This window comes from Anser cygnoides, chromosome 36 (genome assembly GCF_040182565.1).
Source record: "Anser cygnoides isolate HZ-2024a breed goose chromosome 36, Taihu_goose_T2T_genome, whole genome shotgun sequence".
NCBI lineage: Eukaryota > Metazoa > Chordata > Aves > Anseriformes > Anatidae > Anser > Anser cygnoides.
Window position 1 is genome coordinate 1912126 of NC_089908.1, and position 26937 is coordinate 1939062.

Sequence of the window (26937 nt, forward strand, 5' to 3'; positions counted from 1 at the left end):
CCAGGACAGCTGACCCAAACTGGCCAAAGGGGTATTCCATACCATCTGACGTCATGCTAAACAATGTATAGGGATGGCTGGCCGGGGTGGGGGGGCCGACTTCTCACGGATAGGCAGGGCATCGGTCAGCAGGTGGTGAGCAATTGCATTGTGCATCACTTGTTTTCTTACACATTATTATTATTAATACTATTATCATTATCACTATTATTATTATTATTGTTATTATTATATTCCTGTCTTAATAAACTGTCTTTATCTCAACTCACAGGCTTCACTTTCCCGTTTCTCTCCCCCATCCTAGAGAGGGAGGGGGGAGGGTGAGCGAACGGCTGTGTGGTGTTTAGCTGCCGACCGGGTTAAACCACAACAGCAAGTCAAACTATTTTGCAATTGGTTGCATAAAAAATATACAATAATATGCTTAAATGTCATTAGAAATTGTACTGGCAAGTGTTTTCAGAACCTGCATTTGATTCTGTATTTTCTTTTATTGGCAGTTTCCTCTATTTAATTTAAATTATTGTAGGAACTGAAATGATGGATTGATTTTTAGACAAAAATCTCGGCATCCTGACAAATCTTAGGATTTTTTAAATGGGTTTTGCAGACATATATATTCTCTGAAAATAAAATCACTAGAAAGCAAAAATTAACAAGAAAGTAGAAAGATACATGAGAATTCCAGCATTAAAAATGAGAAAACCTGTGGGAAAGGAATTCGCAGGGAGCTTTGTGCTGTTTTGTGGGAAAGGAATTCGCAGGTGGCTTTGCACTGTTTCACACGTCCCTGAGGTAGCGATAATGAGGAAAACAGCGGTAGAACCAAAAACTTGAGCAAGGTCGAGATAAAGTAAATTGGCTACAGTGTTAAAGATGAGCTTTGGGCAGTGGCCAATTGCTGGCTGGCTCAAGGCGCGTGTCTGAGGGTCTCTAACCAATTGTAAGACAGATTCGGGCGCGTGGACAGCGTGTGGGGCTACAGGGAAAGTATATGTAGTGGTGAAAAAGGGCAATAAATGTCCTGCTGTTGAAGAGCCATCAGGAGTCCGTGTCTTTAAATGGTGACTCCGACGTGATAGGGGAGGAGCAGCGCTGTACGAGCGTCTGAATGGAACCCAGCAGAACGGATCAAGCTCGCAGCTGGACTGCAGCTTCAACCCTGGGACAGCACCTGGAGGACAGGTGAGCGGCTGGGCATTAATCATGGGAGCTAGCCTTTCGGCAGAGGAAGAGGCTATAGTGAAACTACTAAAGGAACTCCTAATAGAAAGGGGAGTAAAATATGATCCGTTTAAGATAAAGCTATTATTGAAAATTTTGCGAAAACAAGGGCTCCCCTCAATGGCTTCTACAGTATTTGATGTAAAAACTTGGGACCAAGCAGGGAAAAAAATCTGGGAAGCAGCGTCCCGTGGGGATACTAATGCTGCTGAGGTGATGACTACGTGGCGGCTGGTGACAGAGACTTTAAGAGCGTGGCAGGCAGAAAAGGAAGTACAGAACGCCGCTGCCCAGGCAATAACAGCAGCCGAACTGAGATCAGAGCCTGCAAGGTCACCAGAGCAGTGCAATTTGATAGACCTGGGGGATGACAAGGAAGAGGGCCGTGGACCGCCGCCGCAGAGCCCCTCCCCGCTGACCCCCTCGACTCCCGCCTTGCCTGCCCCCGATAATGCCTCCCTGGGGGCCCGAGCTTTCGACCCGTGGGAACGATGGGAGCTGGTGCGCCGGGAAGCGCTAAAGGACGGGGACCCGGTAGGAATGGCTTTCCCGGTGCAGGTGCGACCCAACGGTCAAAATGAATATAATGCCTTCCACTGGGACCTAATTAAAGAGTTGAGAAAGACTGTGACTACATATGGATTACACGCACCATTTACTCAGTCATTGTTAGAAAATGTTATGACTGGTCACTTGCTGGTGCCGTACGATTGCCGTCAGATAGCCGCGATGATTTTAACGCCAACACAAAAATTACTGTGGGGGCAAAAATGGAAAGAAGCGTGCGAATTGGCCGCCCTGCGTAACCTGGACCGGCAGCCCGGCGACCCCCTCTTGGGAGCCGGGATCCCACAGTTGATGGGGGCTGAGCCGTTATTTGATCCGAGATTGCAGGCTAGGCTCGACGATGCCATCTTGCGGCAGTCCGCGTCTCTGGCCTTCCAGGCTATGCTGAAGTTGCCTGAAGTTGGAAAAGCCGAGCCATCGTTTACCAGCATTAGGCAACAAATTACCGAGCCTTATATGCAATTCATTGATAGATTGCGAGACGCTTTGGACAAACAAATTGACAACCGCGAGGCCAAAGAGGCCCTTATACTAAAACTGGCGGTAGAAAATGCAAACACAGACTGTAAGAAAATACTCCAAGCCCTGCCTGCTAATACTACACTGGTACAAATGATAGAGGCTTGCAATCGAGTCGGATCCGTAGAACATCACACTGCCGCTTTGGCCGGAGCCTTTGCTACTGCACTTAAAACCGGGCGAAAACGGTGTTTTCGCTGTCGAGCCACGGGGCATCTTGCCACCGAATGCCCACAGCGAGGAGCAGGGGGGGAACGCGGTAACTCTGCCCCTCCCACTGTTTGCCCACGGTGCGGCACGGGATGGCACTGGGCTAGCCAGTGCCGTTCGACGCATGATGCAGAGGGACGACCTTTACAACCGCGGCAGGGAAACGGGAAGCAGAGCGCGGGGCGGGGCCGCGCGATGACACAAGTGCCCCGGCCCTCCTTCGTGGGCGGGCCGTCCTCGCGGAAGTCACCGCCCTGGGCGATGACGACTACCGGGCTGCGACCGCAGCCGCCCACTGCTCCAGCGATCCCGCCTACTACGTCACCGTGGATTCCCTCACAGCCAGAACCCGAGGAAGCGCCGGATTGGATGTCTCCACAGTAACGAGCTGCACCCTTTGGGACACTCGGGTTCGCAGAATACCTCTAAATGTACAGGGACCAATAGGGAAGGGATGCAGCGCCCTCTTGCTAGGGCGGTCTAGCACCACACTAACGGGTCTTTTTATACTGCCTGAAGTCATTGACGTTGATTATGAAGGCATAATACAAGCAATGGCATGGACTCCCTCCCCACCGATGCTCATTCCCAAGGGGACTACAATTGCACAGTTAATACTATTTAAAGCCATAGTTCCACAAGCAGAGACATGTGACCGACACGACGCGGAGTTTGGATCAACGGGACCCCCGTCAGCTTTTTGGGCCTCGGCCATTACCATCAAGAGGCCTACGCTGACCCTAACACTTCATCACCCACAGGCTGACCCCTCCAGCGCACAAATAACCGTATTAATGGATACCGGGGCAGATGTTACAGTAATTTCTCTTCACGATTGGCCCAAAAGTTGGCCTTTAGATTCCACCACAAAAGGCCTTGTGGGAGTCGGTGGTGTCTCCGGTACCTTTCAGAGCCGGTATATGCTTAGCATTAAGACTCATGAAGGCTCGCTGTATAACGTCCGGCCGTATGCTGCCCTCATACCTGTCAGTCTCCTGGGGAGGGATGTGATGGGGCAGGGCGAGTTCACTCTGAGCTTTCCGGAAAATTTTCAATAGCGGCCATTGACGAGCAACTGCGCATGAGACTCACCTGGAGAACTGATAATCCTGTGTGGGTGAATCAATGGCCGCTTCCTGCGGAAAAGGTCGCTGCTCTCCAAGAACTTGTCCAAGAACAGTTACAATTGGGACACATTACCCCCACAACCAGTCCCTGGAATTCACCCGTGTTTCTTTTTAAAAAGAAAAGCGGGAAATGGCGATTACTTCACGATTTACGTCAAATAAACAATGCAGTGGAGGACATGGGAGCTCCCCAGCCCGGATTACCTTCTCCTGCTATGCTCCCTCGCAATTGGAATATCTTGATTATCGATTTAAAGGACTGCTTCTTTACTATTCCACTTCACCCTGCTGATGCTCCTCGATTCGCGTTCTCGGTCCCAAAAATCAATAAGACCGAACCAATGGATAGGTATCATTGGACTGTGCTGCCTCAAGGGATGAAAAATTCCCCAGCAATTTGCCAAACATACGTAGCAGAAGCGCTACGCCCCGTACGCAAACGATTCCCGCACGTATACATCTATCATTATATGGACGACATATTGCTCTCCAGTCCGACAGACAACTTAACTCAAGAAGTACTGCCTGTTCTACGGCAGGAGTTCCAGACATGGGGATTACAAATTGCACCGGAGAAAATTCAAATCGAGGCGCCTTGGAAATATTTAGGCTGGAAGATACTGCAGCACAGTATTCAACCCCAAAACGTAGCCATTACAAGGGAAATTCGCACGCTCAATGATGTCCAGAAGCTTATAGGCAATATAAATTGGATAAGGACGCAATGCGGAATTGACAACCATACACTAGCAGCCCTGTTCGAGTTGTTAAAAGGGGACACTAGTATTAATGCGCCCCGCCGGCTGACTAATGAAGCCAGGGCGGCGCTACACCGTATAGAGGAGAAGATCTCTGCCCAACAATGCCAGCGGCGAGCAGAAAATTTACCCATTCAGCTCTACATATGCAACCAGAATCCACAACCTTTAGCTATTATTGCGCAATGGGACTCCAACGCAACAGACCCGTTGCTTCTATTAGAATGGGTGTTTCTACCCCACCAACCGACAAAGACACTTGCCACCCGCATTGAAATGTTTTCAGATTTGATTAGGGAGGGAAGAGAACGAATTATAGAAATGGCCGGAGAAGAGCCAAAATCCATTATCATTCCGATAGTTAAAGACTATCTTGATTGGTGCCTCCAGAATAGCTTAGAGCTACGATCAGCCCTTTCGGGTTTCAATGGTCAACTTGATATACATCTCCCGTCTCACAAAATGCTTACCTTTTATAATAATGTACACGTTGAGGACAAGCCGCTATATCGATGGCACCCAGTCCAAGGACAAACAGTATTCACAGACGGGTCAGGGAGAACGGGAAAAGCTGTAGTCACGTGGGAACAAGGAGGCCACTGGCAACATGTCATAGAAACAATACAGGGCTCCCCTCAGATAGTAGAATTACATGCGGTAGTAATGGCGTTCAAGCAATGGGACCAGGCCCCACTAAATATTGTCTCTGATTCACATTATGCAGTAGGAGTAGCACAACGAATTGAAAGATCTCAGATCAAACACATCCACAACAAAGCACTATTCTTAAAATTTAAAGAGTTATTATTTCTTACAGAGCACCGTACCCACCCTTATTGCGTGATCCACATTAGAAGTCATACGACACTCCCGGGATTCTTTGCAGAAGGAAATGCCCGGGCCGATCAATTGACTAACATTGCATTGCAAGTCCCAGTGCCAAATACATTGTCCCAGGCTCGTCTATCACAATTCTTCCACCAGGCTGCAAAGGCATTGTCCAAACAAGTGTTGTAGCAGTCTGTTTTGAAAATACAAGGAAGAAAACTGAGTAGTACCCATAGAAAACCACCTATAGTTTCTGTATAATAAAAGATAATAGTTGGAAAGGAGGGAACATTTTCATTGTTAACTGACAGCTATTTTGAAGTTGGACCATGATGCAGGTCTTCTCCCTGCACCACTACTTTCTTTGCTCCTGACATACCTGAGTTGCTTACTATAACTACGATTAATTTCAATGATCTTTGAACAGACTTAAAAACGACCACTGAATGTATTGTTTGTATTCTAACGGAACACTGAGATGCTAGTTATCATTATCATTCTTTCACACTAAACATAGGCTAGTGAGCTCAGCAGGAGTGGCTCCATCCTACAGCTGATCCTGACAACTGCTCCTAGCAGCAGCTGCATGGAAACGAGAAGCATCCTATATTCAGCTACATGCTAAGAAAATCAGCCAGGAGCTATATTGGGGTGCTGACTATTGGAAAATTGTGCTCAAGCCTCCCTTGTTGGCAGGATTTTAACATTTATTTCATAACTTCTTGGGGGAATAAAAATGTTGTTTTTGCACAGAGTTACATTGTTTAGAGGGAAGGATTAAGCCGGCTGAAACTGGCCCTTATCTAACATGGGGCAGCTGCTGGATTCTTCTCACAGGGGCTACCACCGCAGCACTCTCTGCTACCAGAACCTTGCCATGTGAACCCAATACACTGGGGCAGCTAGGTCATTACTGGCCTGTAAAGTATCAGGGCTTAAATTAACTAATGAAACCCTAAATGTGATGGGGGTAGAAGGGGCTGGGATAACAGTGCCACTTTTTGGGGGGATACCAAGCTGAGACTAGGGGATAAAATGATCTCTGGGCAATTATTGTATGTACCCAAGGCAGGGACTAACTTGTTGGGAAGGGATTTGATGATGAAATTGGGCATTCAAATAGTAAATTGTTAGGCTGGAATAACAGTGTTATTAATGGAGGGCTCTCAGGCCCTGAGAGCAAAGATATATTCACCTCTGACTGGAAAGACCTTGAAATAGGGGCGGAAGCAACAATACATATGGACAGTTTTACCTCAGGGGTTTACAGGGCCACCAAATTATTTGGGCAAGTTCTAGAAGAATTTTTGGAGCAATTCCAACCTCCAGAGGAGGTGTTACTGTTACAAATATGTAGATGATCTTTTATTGTCAGGACAGGAGAAAACAGTTGTGAAGGAAGCCACTAACAAGCTATTTGACTTTCTGGGAAAGCAGGGCTTGGGAGTATTGAAAAATAAATTACAATATGTAGAAAGAGAAGTCAGGTATTTAAGGCATCTAATGTCTGAGGGAAAACGGAGAATAAATCCAGAGAGGATTCAGGGAATTGTTGAAAACTAAGAAAGAACTAAAAAGTTTTAAGAGAAAGATTTTTTAAGGAATCAGGAGCCACGAAGCCTGAGGGGAAATGGATACTCCCTGATGGGAGAGAAATGCTGAATAAAGCACCAATGAGGCAAATATGATGTTTTACATCAAGAGAGTCATTGGGAGGTGCAAGCAATGTGTGATGTTGTGCTAAGAAAGTATGTCTGTGTAGGAATATACACTTTAGTGAAGCAAATATGCAGAGGATGTACCATATGTCAAAAGGCAAATAAAAAGGTCATTTGTAACTCACCTAGAGGGGGACGGGAGCCAGGGATTCGACCTTTACAAAGTATACAGGTAGACTTTACTGAGTTACCTAAGAGAGAGTTACCTAACCTCAGGGAGGTAAGTTACCTTACCTCCCTGAGTTACCTAAGGGAGACTTAAGTACTTGTTTGTCCTAATTGACCACATGACTGGATGGGTGTAAGCTTTCCCCTCGGTATCTGCCACTGCAAACACGGTGGCTAAGGTATCACTGGAGCAAACAGTCCCTAGATATGGGATAGCTGAAAACATTGATTCAGATCAAGGAAGTCATTTCACTTCACAAGTACTTCAAGAGTTAATGCAGGCCTTAGAGACTGAGTGGGATTTTTACACCCCCTGGCACCCCTCCTCTTCTGGGAAGGTAGAGTGAATGAACCAGACATTAAAGAAGCAATTAACTAAATGAGTGTTAGAAACCCAACTTCCTTGGGTAAAATGCTTACCTTTAGCACTCCTACAGGTTCAGACAGCACCAAGAAACGATATGGGAATTTCACCATAGGAGATGCTGTTCGGATTGCCCTATCTGGGCAGAAGGGATGAGATACCACAATTCGAAACAAGAGAGTTTTCTTAAGAACTGTATTCTGGGGTTGTCCTCTTCCTCGTCATCTCTCAGGACCCGTGGGTTGTTGGCTCAAACCCCCCCCACCATCAACCAGGAAATTGGGTCCTGATTCGGACCTGGAAAGAATTAACTCCGGCCTGAATGGGAAGGACCATTACTAACGCCTGAAACAGCTGTAAGAACTGTGGAAAAAGGCTGGACTCACTATACTCGAGTGAAGGCATCCGTCGACCCTAGTACCTGGGAAGCTGTTCCTACAGAAGACCTGTTGGAAGTTGAAATTGAATAGAAAAATCTCATAGTGGACTCTGAGCTGGATAAAAGCTTACAATTGTAAACTAACCTTTTATTTTCACAGGTAACTAATGAGTGTGACTTGCGATTGAGAGAAAGGACTGGCCTATAGCAAATCGAAGTGCTCCCAAGGGGTTTTTGTTCTAGTAGTAGTGTACATATATCTTATTCTTTGTATTGATAATTATTTGGAAACCTAAGGGTTAAAAATGACAGGGAAAAATCCACTATTAATTTTGTTTCTAGTGATTGTAGGCCTCAGAGAAGGCCTTGGTCAATTGGCAACTTGGAAAAGGCATGACCAGATAATAGCAAAGACGGGATACCCCGTCAAAATATGGGTGACTGTGACAGAGGCTTATGTACCACAGTCCGTCATGTTTGATGCTTGTGAGGTGTTAGCTTGTGGAGATTTAAATGCCCAATGACAACTGAGCAGAGAGAACAAATATCTCTGTCCTGAACCTAAGATTAGCAGGATGTTTGAAGGACCCTCTTGCCCAGCATGGACTGATGTATGGTGGATGACCAATCATAAAGGGTGGTCGCATATGCCCACCTCAACTGTTGACTTCATAAGGTTAAAGAAACAAATTAACATATTTAAAGGAACTGTTCAGCCCAATTTTCAGCATCTACAATGTAATCCAATAACTATAACAATTAGTCAGGCTGATTACATTACTAACCATACTTCAGGTCTCGGAGAAGTTGTAACTGGGAGAGAGACCCAACAGCCAGATTGAGAATAGCTGTATGGGAACCATCCTCTATTGCCACCAAAGAGAGGGAGAAACTCGAGGAGAAAACAGGAGGCCCTCTTCGAAATGCGGCAGTTGTCACAGTTAAAGAAATAAAAGATCTTAGTCAAACATTTGAGATTGAGACAGGGTATGGGGATGTGAATGCCTGGATAGAATGGGTCAAATATACCGTCCAGAGTCTCAACCATACATAGCAATTGCTATGCTTGTGCCTCGGGATGACCGATTGCCCAGATAGTGCCCTGCCCATTGGGGTGGACCAAGGACTCCCAGGGGATGCGATGTATGATTGCACTCTACCAAGAAAAGACTGCCTGGGGAAATGAGGCCTGTAAGTCTCTCTCTTTGCTATTCCCTTCCTTGCGTGATAGCAATATCAGGGTTCCCCCTGCATTCTCTACAGCTATAGGTAACCATACAGCTTGCCTCTCACGGCAGGGTGTGAGTGCTACCCGGCATCTGGGAGAATTTGCCTTGTGCACGAGGACCTTGAATGCTACCGAGGACTTGATGGGAAACTGCTCAAGACTTGAGATCCCCAGGGCAGATCTCTGGTGGTACTGTGGAGGGAAGATCTTACGGTCCACCCTACCATCTAACTGGGGAGGCACTTGTGCACTTGTTCAATTAGCTATACCCTTCACCCTGGCATTTGAAAGAGAAACATCACAAATACCCAGAAGAAGTAAAAGAAGCTTAGGAGTATCATTTGATGATAGCGCGTACATAGATTCTATTGGGGTGCCTAGAGGAGTTCCCGATGAACAGGAAGCCAGGAATCAAATTGCTGCAGGGTTTGAGTCACTGTTCTGGTGGGTAACGATCAATAAGAACGTGGATTGGATTAATTATATCTATTATAATCAGCAGAGATTCATAAATTATACAAGGGATGCGATAAGAGGAATCGCTGAACAACTAGATGCCACCAGCAAAATGGCTTGGGAAAACAGAATAGCATTAGATATGATGCTTGCGGAGAAAGGAGGTGTGTGTGTGTGATACTGGGCAACCATTGTTGCACTTTTATACCCAACAATACTGCCCCGGATGGCACAGTAACTAGAGCATTGCAAGGGCTTACCACCCTTGCCAGTGAATTGGCAGAAAACTTAGGGACAGACACTTCCATCACCGGATGGTTGGAATCTTGGTTTGGTAAATGGAAAGGGATGGTAATGTCCATATTTACATCCTTGATTGTAGTAGCAGGAGTTTTGACAGCCATTGGTTGTTGCACTATCCCCTGTGTAAGAGGACTAGTGCAGTGGTTAATTGAAACTGCACTATTGAAACAAATGACCATGGAGCCACCACCTTACTCAGATAAGGTGATGATATTAGAGGAGATGGAAAGCAAATAAGGTGAAGAAGAGGAAGACATCTACCAAATTACAGCTTAGATAAAAGTTTTGCAAAAATCAACAATTTATAAAGAGGAAAAGGGGGGAATTGTGGGAATAAAAATGTTGTTTTTGCAGAGTTACATTGTTTAGAGGGAAGGATTGAGATATGCTTGCAGTGACAAGACAGCTTAACAGACAACCTTGTAAAATGCAGACAACCAGACTCCTTAGAACAATTAGGTGAAAATCACGGTGTCAAGTCAGAGAAGTGAAGAAACATTACCACTTCAAACAGTAAAGTCAAAATAAATTTGAAATTTAACAGGCCGGCAACTGAAGGCCATGTATTGTCTGTGAAGCATTAGATAGGTTGTGAACCTGGATTACCCAGTCAGTGGGGAAACAGGGGAGGGTCCCAGTCGTCGAGAAAGAAAGTATATAAACTGTACTGTGTAACTAGTTCTTGTGGTTTAACCCGGCTGGCAGCTAAACACCACACAGCCGTTCGCTCACCCTCCCCCCTCCCTCTCTGGGATGGGGGAGAGAAACGGGAAAGTGAAGCCTGTGAGTTGAGATAAAGACAGTTTATTAAGACAGGAATATAATAATAACAATAATAATAATAATAGTGATAATGATAATAGTATTCATAATAATAATGTGTACGAAACAAGTGATGCACAATGCAATTGCTCACCACCCGCTGACCGATGCCCAGCCTATCCCCGAGCAGCCGGCCCCCCCACCCCGGCCAGCCACCCCTATATATTGTTTAGCATGACGTCAGATGGTATGGAATACCCCTTTGGCCAGTTTGGGTCAGCTGTCCTGGGTCTGTCCCCTCCCAGCTCCTGCTGCACCCCTAGCCTGCTCGCTGGCAGGACAGAGCGAGAAGCCGAAAAGTCCTTGGCCTGGTGTAAACACTGCTCTGCAACAATTAAAACATCAGCATGTTATCAGCGCTCTTCTCATCCTAATCCAAAACATAGCACCCTACCAGCTACTAGGAGGAAATATTAACTCTGTCCTAACTGGAACCAGGACACTAGTAGATGCGCTCCTGCTTGTGGGATGCCCGCCAGTGCAATCGCGAATGAATTATTACCTCACAGAGATCCTCGCCTGAGCCTATGTTATTGGCTACAGAGTGTTTCTCACACTTTTAACATTTATTTTATAATTAGAGCGAAACATGCTGCTGTGCATCTGGGATTACACTTTAGGACTCAGAGGGGACGCATTTAGCCCCAGATGCGCAGTCTCCCAGCAGAGCTCAATCCCAGATGAACTTTTACCATTTTCTTTCCAGTTTCACCCCAACAGAAACCTTCGCACCTCCCCACTCGTTCAGCTGAGAAAAAACCCGCCGGGAACCCGCCGGGGCCGTGCTGCCCGGGGTGAGGGCGCCCTGGCAGGCCGTACGTACCCTGGAGCGCCGCGCCGCGCCGCGCCGGGCCGGGCCGGGCACCGGCACATCCGGCCCCGCCCAGGCCCCGGGCCCTCAGCGGGCGCGGAAGCTCTAGGAGCGGTGCCTAGGTCACGTCTCCATGGCAACAACGCCTCACCCGTTTCAAACGCTGGCGCGCGCGGCTTAGTAAAGAGAAACCAATCAGACAGAGGGAGGCGGGGTTAAGGGAAAAAGAGAGGGGAGAGCAGGCGTTGCGATTGGTTGAGAGCGCTGTCAGCCGCACGTTGGCCCCGCCTCCTCTCTTCCCGATCCGGTAAGCGAAGGTGAGGGCTGGGAGTGGGTTGTGCGCCGTGCTCCGGGATCCGGGGGGGAACCTGGGAGGGGTTCAGGGTAGTTCTGGGGCGCCCTGGGCCCCGGCATTATCTGTGCACAAAGTCTTTGGGTTTCTGCAGCGAAAAATCAGAACGTTAAGTGGTTGTCTTTCCTTCTACTTTACTGTTTTCTGTTCCCTCAGTGCGTTGTGTAGTATGTCAGCTGTAAAGAAACAGCACACAGGTCATATTTCGTGCTTCTTAATAACTTTTTTTTTTTTTTAAGAGCTTTTATATAGGTTCCTCCTTTCCAATTTGAAAAGGAAAGGGCTCTATTTTTACACCTCACGGGTTCTTATTAAGACGCAGTTTAATTGTATGGTAGCTGTGAAGGGATGGATTTTTAGCCTGTGCTGGGTAAACACGACCTGTCTGAGCCCCACGTCATTTCTGCTTGATCCCCTACAGGGAACAGGGACATGACAGTCACAGCGTGTGGCTTGATCATCTACAGGAGGCTGCAGCCAGTGGCATCTTCCACGGCTGCTGACGGCATCAAATACCTCCTCCTTCAGACATCTTATGGGACCCACCACTGGATGCCACCCAAAGGTGATGTTTGTTCTGATAACCCGCTGCTGTGCCTTTTGTGTCAGGAGCAGGGGAGATTATAGCCTGAAGTCTGGCTGGATGCTGCTAAGGTCAGCTCTGGGGGCAGTTAACCAGCTGACAGTAGCAGCTGATTACGCTATTTGGGCAGCTGAAAGGGAAGCTCTGTGGCAGAGCCAGTATTCGGTAGTACGCTGTCCCAGCCCTGATACTGGGAATAGCACAACGCAAATATTTCATGTTCATTGTAGATCTCCTTAAATGCTGTTTCTTACCCCTTAGATTTGTTTCTGCTAATTTGTATTTCTGCTTTTACAAAATAGTGTTAAAGCATAGCACATGAACAGTTTGTAAACAGGAGTTTGTAAATTGGAAAAAAAAAAAGCTAGGAACAAAATCAGCTGTCCTCTCCTATCAGTGGAAATAACAAAACTTTGCAAACCTCTTCCTCCATCCACTTCACTAAATGTCTAGTGGAGAAGAGTTTGCAGCCTTTGGAAAGCCAAAAACCATGAGCTGGGACATGACTGTTGTGAGAGGAGAGATCTACGTGGAAAGGTTCATTGGGAACACAGTAACTTAAGACAAGCTAGCACAATAGCAAGTGAAATGACTCAGGCATATCTCTCACACACTCAGATCATATCGCTAAAGGTTTTGTAGATCAGAAACCACAATCTGATGGCAGCCTTTACTAGTAGCTTTGTACAGATCTGAGGGCAATAAATGAAGGTGCTTACATTATACATTCTCTGCAATTTGATTGGTCTTCAAAGGTAGCCCCAGGTTATGTGGTGCAATAACATAACTTGTATGTGGTGCAGACCTACATTTAATGTAGCAGGAGCCAGAATGAGAAGTTATTATCACCTCTCCAGGAGCACACAAGAGGCAAGTCCACTTATAGCTTGTCCTGGTTTCAGCTAGGATAAAGTTAATTTTCCTCCTAGTAGCTGGTAGGGTGCTATGTTTTGGATTAGGATGAGAAGAGCGCTGATAACATGCTGATGTTTTAATTGTTGCAGAGCAGTGCTTACACTAAGCCAAGGACTTTTCGGCTTCTCGCTCTGTCCTGCCAGCGAGCAGGCTGGGGGTGCAGCAGGAGCTGGGAGGGGACAGACCCAGGACAGCTGACCCAAACTGGCCAAAGGGGTATTCCATACCATCTGACGTCATGCTAAACAATATATAGGGGTGGCTGGCCGGGGTGGGGGGCCGGCTGCTCGGGGATAGGCTGGGCATCGGTCAGCGGGTGGTGAGCAATTGCATTGTGCATCACTTGTTTCGTACACATTATTATTAGTAGTACTATTATCATTATTATTATTATTATTCGGCTGTCTTAATAAACTGTCTTTATCTCAACCCACAGGCTTCATTTTCCTGTTTCTCTCCCCCATCCCAGAGAGGGAGGGGGGAGGGTGAGCGAACGGCTGTGTGGTGTTTAGCTGCCAGCCGGGTTAAACCACAACAGTCCTTTTGGCGCCCAACGTGGGGCTCGAAGGGTTGAGATAACGACAGATCTGACCAGAGTGTGTTAAACCAAAATTGGTATAAGTATTAGACCTGCTTAATAGTTGCTAGTCACAATGTTGATTGCTTTGATCTTGCTTTGATCTCATGTCTACTGTGCCTGTTTTCCAAATTGAGTTATATAGCACATTACTTACTGTTTGTGTTCCCTGTTGTGCTGTTTATCCTTTCCAGGGGGCTGGTTTAAGATCATTATTTTACTGTGCAGTATAACACTGGCTTATGATATGATAAAATTGCTGGCCATGAGACTAACCTGGTATTTGCACTGTCGTCAATTCCATACTTTGGAAACCATATCTCGGAAGCTATTAACAATTACACCTATTACTTTTTTTCTTCAGGGAGCCAATCTGTGGAGGGGACAGGGGGAGATATTTTTTTCCTACTTCTTTACTCTCCCTTTCTCCTTCACCCCCCTCTTCTCCTCCGAGCTAGTTACGATAGCTCTTCAAGATGTTGAATATCCTTGGGATGTTCAGACCAGCATGTTGTTATTATTATGTCTCCTGAATGTGTTTCAGATTTTGTTTAAGGTTAAACAACTACTTAGGAATCTCATCCGGAGATCTGTCCTGAGGCGGGATAGTTGCGAGTGGCAGGGAGTGTGGGAGGATATGGGCAGGCATCTGTGCTGGGTCTGTCTGGGATGGAGTCACCTTTCCCTGCAGCAGCCCACACAGTGCTGTGCTCTGCACTCGTAGCTGGAACAGCACTGGTATCACTCCAGTGTTGTGTCTATTGCCGCATAGTGCTGGCACAGCATCAGGACTCCCTCCAAGCCCCCAAGAGCCAGCAGGCTGGGGGTGGGCAAGTGATGGGGAGGGGACATCGCCAGGGCAGCTGACCTAAACCAACCAAAGGGATATTCCATAACACCTGATGTCACACTCAGCAATAAAAAGGGGGGCTCTCGTGGGCGAGGGGGCTGTCCTCCCGAACAACGCTACGCATTTTGAGGCCCTGCTTCCCTGGACGTGGCCGAGCATTGATCATTGATGGGAAGTAGAGAATAACTTTTTTTTTCCCCCTTTTCTCTCTGTGCTTCCGCGTGGCCTTTTTTTTTTTTTCCCTCCCCATTCCCTTTCCCTTTAATTAAATCATTCTCATCTCAAACCTCGAGCTCTTTGTGTTGTATTTTCTCCCCCTTCCTCTTTGAGGAGGGGGGAGTGAGAGAGCGGTTGTGGTGGAGCTCGGCCACCCACCCGAGTAAAACCACCACAGCATCTAGAGCAGTGTGAACCTCCAGTGCTTTGGAAATTCACCCCTTAAAAAAAAAAAAAAAACCCTGCTTGAAAAAGGGGTGTCATCACTCTGGCAATTCCAAAGAGACACAAATCACTGCAGCATGCTGGGGTCTGGCCTATGCCTATCAAGCTGCAATCGATGCTACTATCAACCTAGTGACAGACCCTGCAGCCACTCCAACCTCTACAATGGACCCTGCGTCCGCTCCAGCCCCTGTGGCCACTCCAAGACATGTGACGGACCCAGCGGTCGTTACAACCCCTGTGGCAGGCCCTGTGGCTGGGGCAGAGAAACAAACTGTAGCAGTGCAAGTTGCCCCTGTAGCCAAGGTGAAAATATGATTTAGAGAGTCAGATCATTTAGAACGCAGAGAAACTCCTGCTAAGACTAAGCATGAAGAAGATGAGGCCGGGCCATCAGAGGAACAGGAAGATGAAGATGAGGATGTCACAAAAACAACAGTAACTACCCGAACCCTATACCAGCGTCAGCTACGAGATGTGCGAAAAGATTTTGGTCGCTGTATAGGTGAGCAGCTTGTCACCTGGCTGCTCTGGTGCTGGGACACCGGAGCCAATTATGTGGAATTAGAGGGCAGGGAAGCCAGGCGGCTGGGATCCCTTGCTAGAGACGCATGCATTGACAAAGCAATTGGAGATGGAGCACGATCTCACAGCCTCTGGAGGCGTCTCCTGTCAGCTGTGAAGGAAAGGTATCCCTTCAAGGAAGAACTTGTATGTCTACCAGGCAAGTGGACCACTATGGAGAAGGGAATCCAGTACCTGAGGGAATTAGCCGTACGGGAGGTGATTTATAGGGATTTAGACAACGAACAAATATCCACAGATCCAGATGAAGTCCAGTGTACACGACCCATGTGGCGGAAGTTTGTACGGAGTGCACCATCATCATATGCCAGCTCATTGGCAGTAATGGCCTGGAAAGAGGATGAGGAACCCACAGTGGATGCATTGGCTAAACAACTCTGGCAGTATGAAGAAAGTCTCTCCTCTTCCCTAAAGGCCTGTGTCTCGGCTGTGGAGAAACTTTCTGCAGAGGTCCACCAACTTAAAGAGAGTTTATTTTCCTCCCCACCTGTACAAACCAGTGTCTCAGCTATCAGGGGTAAGCGTCCTTCCGTGCAAGGAAGACGATATAGTGTGTTAAACCACAACATGCCTACAGCTGTACTTTGATGTTTTTCAAGTTCCCTGAGCAGTTCCAGCGTTTATGGGATTTAGCTGTATTGCTTGGGTCCCCCCTACATGAACTTCATCAGCCTGATCCATGCTCCTAGAACTGTGATTTTGCACAAGTCTGATGGGCAGGGGATGCAGGGCTTGTTTTCTTCCTGCACTAGTGCAAATGGCTTTGAGGAGCTGGAACGTGGTGTGATGTGCTGTCAGTGGTACTTTTTGTTCCTGGTGGGTAGAATGTATTGCACAAAGTGTAAACTTACTGAATTTAGACTTGAGGTTAGCAACAGTCGGTGGGGTGAGGTGATTGCCTCTTCCTGTGCTGGTGTGCAGGAGATAGCATTTGTGTCCTGTGGGTTGAAACTGAACCCTGGTCTCCAGCTTTATTGCTACCTCAGCTCACTGCACGTTTGGTAACTGTGTTGTGGTTTATCCCGGCCAGGAGCTAAGCACCACACAGCCGTTTGCTCACCCTCCCCCCTCCCTCTCTGGGATGGGGGAGAGAATCAGGAAAGTGAAGCCTGTGGGCTGAGATAGGGACAGTTTATTAGGACAGGAAAATATTATTAATAATGATAATAGTACTACTACTAATAATGTGTATGAAACAAGTGATGCACAATGCAATTGCTCACCACCCGCTGACCAATGCCCAGCCTATCCCTGAGCAGCCGGCCCCCCACCCCGGCCAGCCACCCCTATATATTGTTTAGCATGACGTCAGATGGTATGGAATACCCCTTTGGCCAGTTTGGGTCAGCTGTCCTGGGTCTGTCCCCTCCCAGCTCCTGCTGCACCCCCAGCCTGCTCGCTGGCAGGACAGAGCGAGAAGCCGAAAAGTCCTTGGCCTGGTGTAAACACTGCTCTGCAACAATTAAAACATCAGCATGTTATCAGCGCTCTTCTCATCCTAATCCAAAACATAGCACCTTACCAGCTACTATGAGGAAAATTAACTTTATCCTAGCTGAAACCAGGACACTATGGATTATGATAGTCATAAAAGGTACTGGTTACTGACTGTTGGTGGATGTTCTGTGGGCATTTGCTGTGGATGCTATGAAAGGAATCCAGCTGTGCAAGGCTGGGTGGATTCTGTTGCTCAGAGTCCCAGCTTTATATATGTACAAGATGAAAATAAGTTTATCCTCAAAAAGAAGGAGATAGCTTGACTTGCAGTGCTGAGAAAATAATTTCTACCTAAAGCTTCAACATATTTGATCTCATATATCTGAGATATCAGATGCTGTTTTCTTCATAGTTCCTTTTGGAAATAGAAGTGTATTTTGCATTTGAGATGATGTCACATTGTAAGAGGGTGATTAAGCTTCTGATACACAAAGAAGTGAGTGAGACCTGTTGACACAGCAACATGAGCTCCCCACGTACCCCACTTCTAGTACTAAATGGTGGCTTTGGGTACCTGGGACCTGAGAGAATACTCACCTCTGTGATGAGTATCACAGATCGCCTCGCCGAGGTGATCGGCTCCGGGGCAGACGTGTTCTGCAGCGGAGCGGGGGATCGAGGTGGGCAGGTCTTTTTTTCCAGCATCGAGGCCACTCGAGGCAGCCGAGGGAGCAGCCATGACCTGGCAGCCCTCGCGAGTGAGGCTGACGAGGCGTAGGCGGAGCCAGCAGCGCCCCCTCCCCAGCCGTACAAAGGCAGGCCCTAGGGAGCGAGAGTGACCAGGGCGCGCCACGTCAGTCAGGGCGTGGCGCAGCAGTTCGCGGGCAGGGCGCGCTCAGACAGGACAGAGCATCCCGCCCCACTCAGGAGAACAGCTCGTCTACCGGCTGTCTACCTATGGCTAAACTGCCATGGTCTCCACTAGGCAGAAAGCTCTTCCTAGAAAGTCTGTGGCGACCCAGACTGAGTGCCCGCTCAAAAATGCGGCAGTTCAGGTCTCTGGGTGCAGGGAGTGCCTGGGCCTGTTGCTGCCATCTGAGGGAGGCAGAGGCACCATGTGTGTGAGGTGTGAGCAGGTGGATGACCTGGTCAGCCTGGTGGCAGAGCTCAGGGAGGAGGTGGAGAGGTTAAGGGCTATCAGGGAGTGTGATAGACTGGTGGAGCAACTCCCTGCCAGGCCAGAAGGAAAGGCACCAGGGTGAGACACCCTAAATACCAGCCCTGAGGCTTAGGCAGGCAGCAGAGGCTCCACAAGAAACACATCACCCCCTACCGCCTTGTGAGCAGGTAATAGGAGGGGACCAGCAGGCAGAGTTCCTGGTACAGTGAACCCCCTCTCCTCTCCTCCCCCTAGCAACGATGCTGATGAATGGGGGACAGGGGGCAATGGCAAAAGGTCCCTGCTCACCGTTACAAGCGTAGCAGGTGCTCCTGTCTGGTGATTCCCCTACCTCCCTAGCTGCCCCTGCAGAACAGGTACACTGCTCTGCGAGGACAACTGGACAATGGCGAGGGTGATGGTTCTTCCTACTTGGAGGTGTCACCAAAGTCTAATCAGGCTACCCACTGCATTAAAACCTCCTCAGTAAAGAGTAAAAGACGGGTCATTGTCATTGGTGACTCACCGCTGAAGGGAGCAGAAGGCCCGATATGCAGACCAGACCCGCTACACAGGGAGGTCTGCTGCCGCCCGGGTTAAAGATGTAAGGAAGAAACTTCCTTCGCTAGTACGGCCCTCGGACTATTATCCTCTTTTGTTGTTTCAAGTAGGCAATGATGAAATAGGAAGAACTCCTCTAAGGACTATGAAGAAGGACTTCAGAGCCTTGGGGAGACTGGTCAAGGGTTCGGGAGCACAAGTCGTGTTTTCCTCTATCCCTCCAGTTATAGGAAATAATGAGGTACTGGACATGATGAGCCAGCGGGTTAATAACTGGCTCCGAGACTGGTTTCACTGGCAGGGTTTTGGTTTTTTTTGACCTTGGGTCGATTTACATGAGACCAGGCCTGCTGACGACAGACAGGAATAGCTTTTTCCTCCGGCAGAAAAGGGTTTTAGGATGGGAGTTGGCAGGGTTCATTGATAGAGCTTTAAACTAGGTATGAAGGGGGGTGTGGGTGGAACCGGGGACACTAGAAAGGAGCCTGAATGTGACATGCCAGTTCTTCTGGGTGAGGAATGTGCTAGCAAGACCTCGCAGTCTTGTGTCTTGGTGAAGGATGAGGATGACAGAACATTTTGCAGGAAGGACACAAGGGTTGGTGAGAGGTTGGTAACTATGGAAACACCTGAGTGTGGTCAGGAGGGTATTAGGGTTTCTCCCTCCCAAAAGGTGGCCTAGCTGAGGTGCATTTACACTAATGCATGCAGTATGGGCAACAAACAGGAAGAGCTGGAAGCCACCATACTAGTAGGAAACTATGATGTAGTTGCCATCATGGAAACCTGGTGGGGTGATTCCCATGACTGGAGCGTGGCCGTTGATGGCTACAAACTGTTCAGAAGGGATAGGCGAGGAAGGAGGGGAGGTGGAGTTGCCCTCTGTGTTAGGAAGTGGATAGATTGTGAAGAGCTGTGCCTGAGAAACAGCCATGACCAGGTCGAGAGCCTGTGGGTGAAAATCAAGGATCGGTCCAGTAAAGGACATCTAGTGGTTGGAGTCTGCTACAGGCCACCTGATCAGGGGAAGTCTGTTGACGAGGCCTTCTTGCTTCAGCTGCAAGAACTGTCACACTCACAAGCTCTTGTCCTGATGGGGGATTTCAACCACCCGGGTATATGCTGGGGTAGTGGCATGGCAGGTTCCAGGCAATCCAGGAGATTCCTGGAGTCTGTTGAGGATAACTTCCTGGTCCAGGTAATAGACGGACCGACCTGACGTGAAGCCTTACTAGACCAGGTGCTCACCAACGTGGAAGAGAGCATTAGAGAGGTTAAGATTGGAGGCTGCCTGGGCTGTAGCGACCATGCCCTGGTGGAGTTTGTGATCTTGAGGAATATGGGTCTGGCAAAAAGCAGAGTCAGGACCCTGAACTTGAGGAGAGCAAACTTCCGGCTGCTCAAGGAATTACTGGCTGGGATCCCCCGGGAAACTGTCCTTGAGGGCATAGGAATGGAACAGAGCTGGCAGATCTTTCAGGACACCCTTCTGAGAGCGCAAGAGCTCTCCATCCCCCAGCAGAAGAAATCGAGCAGAGGAGACGGGCGACCGGCATGGCTGAGCAAGGACCTGCAGCTTAAACTGAGGGAAAAGAGGGAAATGTACAGGAAGTGGAAGCAGGGTTGTGTAGCCTGGGAGGAATACAGGGGTGTCGTCCGGATGTGTAGAGACAGGATCAGGAAAGCCAAGGCACAGATGGAGCTGAACTTGGCAAGGGATGTGAAGAATAACAAGAAGGGGTTCTACAGATAAATAGGCAGGAGGAGACAGGCCAAGGAGAGTGTTCCCCCTCTGATAAACGAGACAGGAGAACTGGCTTCCTCAGACATGGAAAAAGCTGAGGTACTCAATAAGTGCTTTGTCTCAGTCTTCACTGGTGGTCAAGTTTCCTATGTCTGTCAGGACCCTGAACCTTGAGGAGAGGGTGAGAGGAGCAGATTCCGTCCCACTGTGACAGTGGAACAAGTCCGGGACCACATAAGGAAATTGGATATGTGCAAGTCCGTGGGATCAGATGGTATACATCCCATACCATCAGATGGCTGATGTGGTTGCTGAGCCGCTCTCCATCATATTTGAAAAATCATGGCTGTCGGGTGAAGTCCCCGGTGACTGGAAAAAGGGAAACATTACTCTCATTTTTAAGAAAGGGAGAAAGGAAGACCCGGGGAACTACAGGCCAGTGAGCCTCACCTCTGTGTCTGGGAAAATCATGGAGCAGATCCTCCTGGAAGACATGTTAAGGCATGCACGAGATAAAGAGGTGATCCGAGACAGCCAGCACAGCTTCACCAAAGGCAGATCTTGCCTAACCAATCTGGTGGCCTTCTATGATGGAGTGATGGCATCGGTGGACAAAGGAAGGGTGATGGATATCATCTACCTGGACTTGAGCAAAGCCTTTGATATGGTCCCTCACCACAATCTTCTCTCTGAATTGGAGAGGTATGGATTTGAAGGATGGACTGTTAGGTGAATAAAGAATTGGTTGGCTGGTTGCAGCCAAAGGGTTGTGGTCAACGGTTCTATGTCTGGGTGGAGGCCAGTCACAAGCGGTGTCCCTCAGGGGTCGGTCTTGGGACCGGTGCTCTTCAACATCTTTATCAATGACATAGGCGACGGAATCGAGTGCACCCTCAGCAAGTTTGCAGATGACACCAAGCTGAGCGGTGCAGTCGATACAATAGAGGGAAGGGATGCCATCCAGAGGGACCTGGACAGGCTGGAGAGGTGTGCCCATGTGAACCTAATGAGGTTCAAGAAGGCCAAGTGCAAGGTGTTGCACTTGGGCTGGGGCAATCCCAAGTATTTATATAGACTGGGCGAAGAATTACTTGAGAGCAGTCCTGCGGAGAAGGACTTGGGGGTCCTGATGGACGAGAAGCTGGACATGAGCTGGCAGTGCGCGCTTGCAGCCCGGAAGGCCAACTGTGTCCTGGGCTGCATCAAAAAAGGGGTGGCCAGCAGGGAGAGGGAGGTGATTGTCCCCCTCTACTCTGCTCTTGTGAGACCCCACCTGGAATACTGCATGCAGGCCTGGGGCCCCCAGCACAAGAAGGATGTAGAGCTCTTGGAACAGTCCAGAGGAGGGCCCCTAAGATGATCAGAGGGCTGGAGCACCTCTCCCATGCAGAAAGGTTGAGGGAACTGGGCTTGTTTAGCTTGGAGAAGAGAAGGCTCTGGGGACACCTCATTGCGGCCTTCCAGTACTTGAAGGGAGCATATAAACAGGAGGGGGAACACCTGTTTACATGTGTTGGTAGTGATAGGACAAGGGGAATGGTTTTAAACTAAGACAGGGGAGATTTAGGTTAGAAATTAGGAGGAAGTTTTTCACTCAGAGGGTGGTGAGGCACTGGAACAGGTTGCCCACGGAGGTTGTGGATGCCCCATCCCTGGAGGCATACAAGGCCAGGCTGGATGTGGCTCTGGGCAGCCTGCTTCAGTGGTTGGCAACCCTGCCCAGAGCAGGGGGGTTGAGACTAGATGATCTTTAAGGTCCTTTTCAACCCAGGCCATTCTATGAAGTCATGGCTATTTACAGACTCCTAAGTAGAAAATAGAGTGACACAAGAGGCAAAATTAAGCTTCACACACCCCCCCCCCCCTTTTGAAGCCTCCCAACTCCTGTTAAGTTGCTTTTTTGAGATCTTGCTTGGCTTGTTCTATTTATGGTCTTGTCTGGATCTTTCATGAGAAAACCAAATCTGATGTTTCTCAACAAAAGTACAAACAGCTGGGGATACGTTATATTTATCCTTTGTTTGTAATGGCACCTCTCATTCTAAGCAATGTAGAACAAATAGGGTGTCTGAGAAGACCAGCTGTCGACAGGGCTAGCATTTAGGTGTGCTGTGTTTCAGAGGGGAATATATGGGAGAAATAAAAATATCCATAACTGCTGCATATCCCAGCGTAGGAGAAAATATTGGTGTTATCTTTCATGTGATAATTGCATCTATATGATTCTAAGGTGGCTCAGGGTTCATAAGCATCTGATCTACCATTGGAGTGGAGCCACCTTTTAACTGTGTGCTTGGAGATGCTTTTTTTTTTAATCCTCTTCGTGATTCATTCTGCTTTTCCAGTTGAAGTGATTTCATGACTGACTTCATGGTGGTTTAGGATGCGCTGGAACAGAAGGAGATGCAGGAAGCTAGTTTGGTTCTGTTTGGCAACTTTCACTCTTTTTTTGGATATAAAAAGATGTTGGAACTTTTAGTAGTGCTTATAGTATTGCCCTAAGCTGTGAATCAAGTGATTTAAAGCTTTTTTTTCTGAAACCCACCTTTGAAATAGCATTTGTTGGTGTCTGGTCCCATTGTTTCTGTGCTGTTGGCATGAGTAAGAGTTTTGCAGAACTGAGCCTTAAGCTTCTGTGGGAGGGAAGGGTTGAGAGAGAACTAAGTCTCTTGCAGATCAGCAGTCCTCCCTCTTATTGGCTAAAGGAAAAGTATTCCTAAGGTGCTCAGTCCTTAGCCTGAAGTGTGATCTAAGGTGGAGCATTACAGGTGCAGAGCGCTCCAGAAGATGAGAGGAGGACTGGGAAGATTTCTCATGCTAACAGTCCACTGGCAGTTTCAGAAAATGCAGTGGAAACAATCATAAATGGCACAAAAGAGAAATCAAGAGAGGAGTGTTTAACAAGTAGTCTCTGTTCTCCATTTTCAGTTCTGTATCAGCTATGGTGTCCTCCCTATGTTTCCTAGTTGTCAACTGTGTAAACAAAGTCTGAGTTTCCATCTTGGAGACTTACATTTTCACGTTCTTGACAGGCCACGTGGATCCAAGAGAGGATGACCTGCAGTCAGCCTTCCGGGAAACGCAGGAGGAGGCAGGTCTTCAGGCCAGTCAGCTCACCCTTGTGCAGGGGTACAAGAAAGAACTGCACTACCCTGCCCGTGGCAAACCCAAAACTGTTGTTTACTGGCTGGCAGAGGTGAAGAATTGTACAGAAATCAAGCTCTCAGAGGAGCACCAAGCTCTCTGCTGGCTGAAGCTGGAAGATGCTTGCAAATTTGCAGAATATGAGGACATGCAAGCAATGCTGAAAGATGTGCATCAGTTTCTCTGCTCCAAGGAATAAATACTTCTGTGAAGGATAAGGGGGCTTTTTGAAGAACATGTCCTGATTATAATTTTGGCCTGAGCCTAAGTTATTGGCTACGGAGTGTTTCTCACAATCTAGGGGCTCGCCCGGGATCCAGTCACCTACCGGGGAGCCCCACCGCCGCAGCAGCAGGAAGGCATGCCCCGCTGATTTCAGTGGTCCTGTGCATCGATGGTGGAGGTTCTGCAGAGAGCTGACAAAGGGCCTGAAACTGATTAAAAAGGCAGGATCCATGAAGTACTGGGGAAGGGAAGAAGGTAGGCACTCCATGTTTGAGAACTGATCCGGTAACTCTGTGCACAGACCAAGTGTGAGAAACACTCTGTAGCCAATAACATAGGCTCAGGCAAGGATCTCAGTGAAGTAGTAATTTATTCGCGATTGCAATGGCGGGCGTCCCACAAGCAGGAGCGCGCCTACTAGTCACACAGTACGGTTTATATACTTTATTGCTCGATGACCGGGACCCTCCCCTGTTTCCCCATTGACTGGGTAGTCCAGGTTCACAACCTATCTGATGCTTCACAGACAATGCCTGGCCTTCAGTTGCCAGCATGTTAAGTTTCAAATTTCTTTTGACTTTTTTACTGTTTGAAGTGGTAATGTTTCTTTACTTATCTGACTTGACTTAACACCGTGATTTTTGCCTAATTGCTCTAAGGAGTCTGGTTGTCTGCATTTTACAAGGTCGCCTGCTAAATTTTCTTATCACTGCAAGCATATCTCAATACTACATTCCTTCCCTCTAAACGATGTAACTGCAAAAACAACATTTTTATTCCCACAATTCCCCCCTTTTCCTCTTTATAAATTGTTGATTTTTGCAAAACTTTTATCTAAGCTGTAATTTGGTAGATATCTTCCTCTTCTTCACTTTCTTTGCTTTCCATCGCTAATATCATCACCTTGTTATAAATTAGTTTGGTAAAAATCATTCCTGACACATCGTGGGTAAGGTAGACCGAATTTTAATTTATTTGAGCAATTCAGCAAGCAGCGATAAATAAAACAGCGCTGGGCGGCCGGGGAGTCTCCTGCTCCGCCAACGGCGTGCACCCCTAAGCCCACCAGAGTCTCGATTTATAGTCTTGTGGTTCCGGGTTTTTAGTGGCACATCCTGGTGTCTTCTTACACTGCAAGGCCTGTTACTAGGGGGTCTTCGTCAGTCCTCTGGTGGTCGTGAGGATGAAGATCGTCGTCTTCCTCTGCGTTGGGGTCGTGACTTTGCTGCTGATATGTGTGTTCCCACGCGGGGGGGAATGCCATTGTGCCCTTTTTTGGAGCTGGTTTCTACTGCAATTGTTAACTTAACAGGAAATTCCTATACTTGTTTTTTTCCTTCAACAGGATATTGGGGGTATAAGCAGTTAATCGTTGAAAACCTTCCCATCAGCAATATTTAATGAACAAACAAGGCTTTACCCATTACAACCCCCCCTTTTTCTCTGTATCATTTTGTTCATTAAATCTATTTAGTTCTAATTGACTCAGGATTAATGTTTCCTCTAGTAGGGGTCTATCATTTATCGATTCGTACTTTGTCCTCATAAGCATCAGGTGAGCAGCCTCCAGTCTCCCTTTAACAATAGGTAGGACTTTGTTAAGGATACAAGGACCAAACGTTAGTCCTAGGGTTAATAAAATCAGCGGGCCAGCTATTGTTGACAACAGAGTGGTGAGCCACAGCGAGTGATTATACCAGGACTCGTACCAGCTTTGTTGGGCCTCCTGCTCTCTTTTTCTCTTTTCCAATCCTTCTCTAAGTTTGGTCATGGTATCTCTCACAATTCCAGTATGGTCAGCATATACACAACATTCCTCCTTGAGTGCGGCACACAACCCTCCTTGTTGTAAATACAATAAATCTAGTCCTCTGCGATTCTGTAATACCCCTTCAGATAATGATCTTATAGATTTTTCTAAAGCACTGATAGATTTTTCAATTCTGGCTAAATCTTCATCCACAGCCGCTCTCAGAGAGGTGATCTCTTTTCCTTGTTTGATTAATGAGGCAACCCCTGTGCCTACCCCTGCACCCCCCCAAATTATTAGGGTAGCCACTGTCAGTGTGGAAATTGGTTCCCGTTTTGTCAAATGGTGTTCTTGATTGATCTGATTGTCATACATGAAACTCTCTGGGTGGTAGAGTATCTTTGGGATGATTATTACTTGAACACAGAATTCTACAGACTCATCGAACAAGTCCAGGGATAGACAAGGGGTAACTCCCGTCTTTGAGCATACCCACCTAGCATTCTCTGCAGGTAATAACCATTTCGCCGTTTTTTTTATACTTCCGACATTAGTTTGATTTGCACACAAGTGCATTTTATCGGGCGGGACTTGTCCCACGCATCTCCCCTTCCCAGTTACTTGGGTCATCGTTATGCCCTGACTCTCTTTCCCCCACGTACATTGCAAGGGATTGGATCCATTTACCCGCCGGGCCTTCTCATTGACCCCTACAGCTTCATAAAAGGGCGGCCTTACCCCGTAACAGAGCCAGCACCGCTCAGTCAGATTAGGGCTGGTGGCGTTTAACAGCTGGTAGCTTACCTGCATTAATTTCCACAGAGAATTTTTCCCATTGTCATTCTCGAGACTCTGGACAATAGGGTCATTATTAACAGTGACATTCCTGGTATTATTCTTGATACCCTCTCTATCCAAACTTGGGTTCAATACCGGGTTGGGTCCCATCGATTCAGGTTCCGGTGGTACAACCTCCTTTTTTATAAATATTAAACCTCCTCTATTGGCTCCAGGTTCCCAATATCTCACACCCCACGTTTTCCCTGTAAACCAGGCTGGGTCAGTTGGATTCGTTATATTAACATACAGTTGTTCACAATCTCCATAGGGCATCCAGATCCCTCCGCTCCAG

General features: G+C 47.7%; 1 protein-coding gene across 3 annotated transcripts; it reads left to right on the forward strand.

Annotated features, from left to right (window-relative positions):
• Positions 1–234: 234 nt before the first annotated feature.
• LOC125181766 (bis(5'-nucleosyl)-tetraphosphatase [asymmetrical]-like) lies at positions 235–25120 on the forward strand. Of its 3 annotated transcripts, none has more exons than XM_066986964.1 (3): positions 235–1185; positions 12256–12399; positions 23719–25120. In XM_066986964.1, the coding sequence occupies exons 2-3, from the start codon at positions 12267–12269 to the stop codon at positions 24027–24029; spliced, it is 444 nt and encodes a 147-aa protein (XP_066843065.1). In that variant the 5' UTR covers positions 235–1185; positions 12256–12266; the 3' UTR covers positions 24030–25120. The 3 variants fall into 3 exon arrangements, with proteins under 3 accessions (XP_066843065.1, XP_066843066.1, XP_047912696.1); XM_066986965.1 differs by lacking the exon at positions 235–1185 and adding an exon at positions 11704–11799; XM_048056739.2 differs by lacking the exon at positions 235–1185 and adding an exon at positions 11728–11789.
• Positions 25121–26937: the final 1817 nt, after the last annotated feature.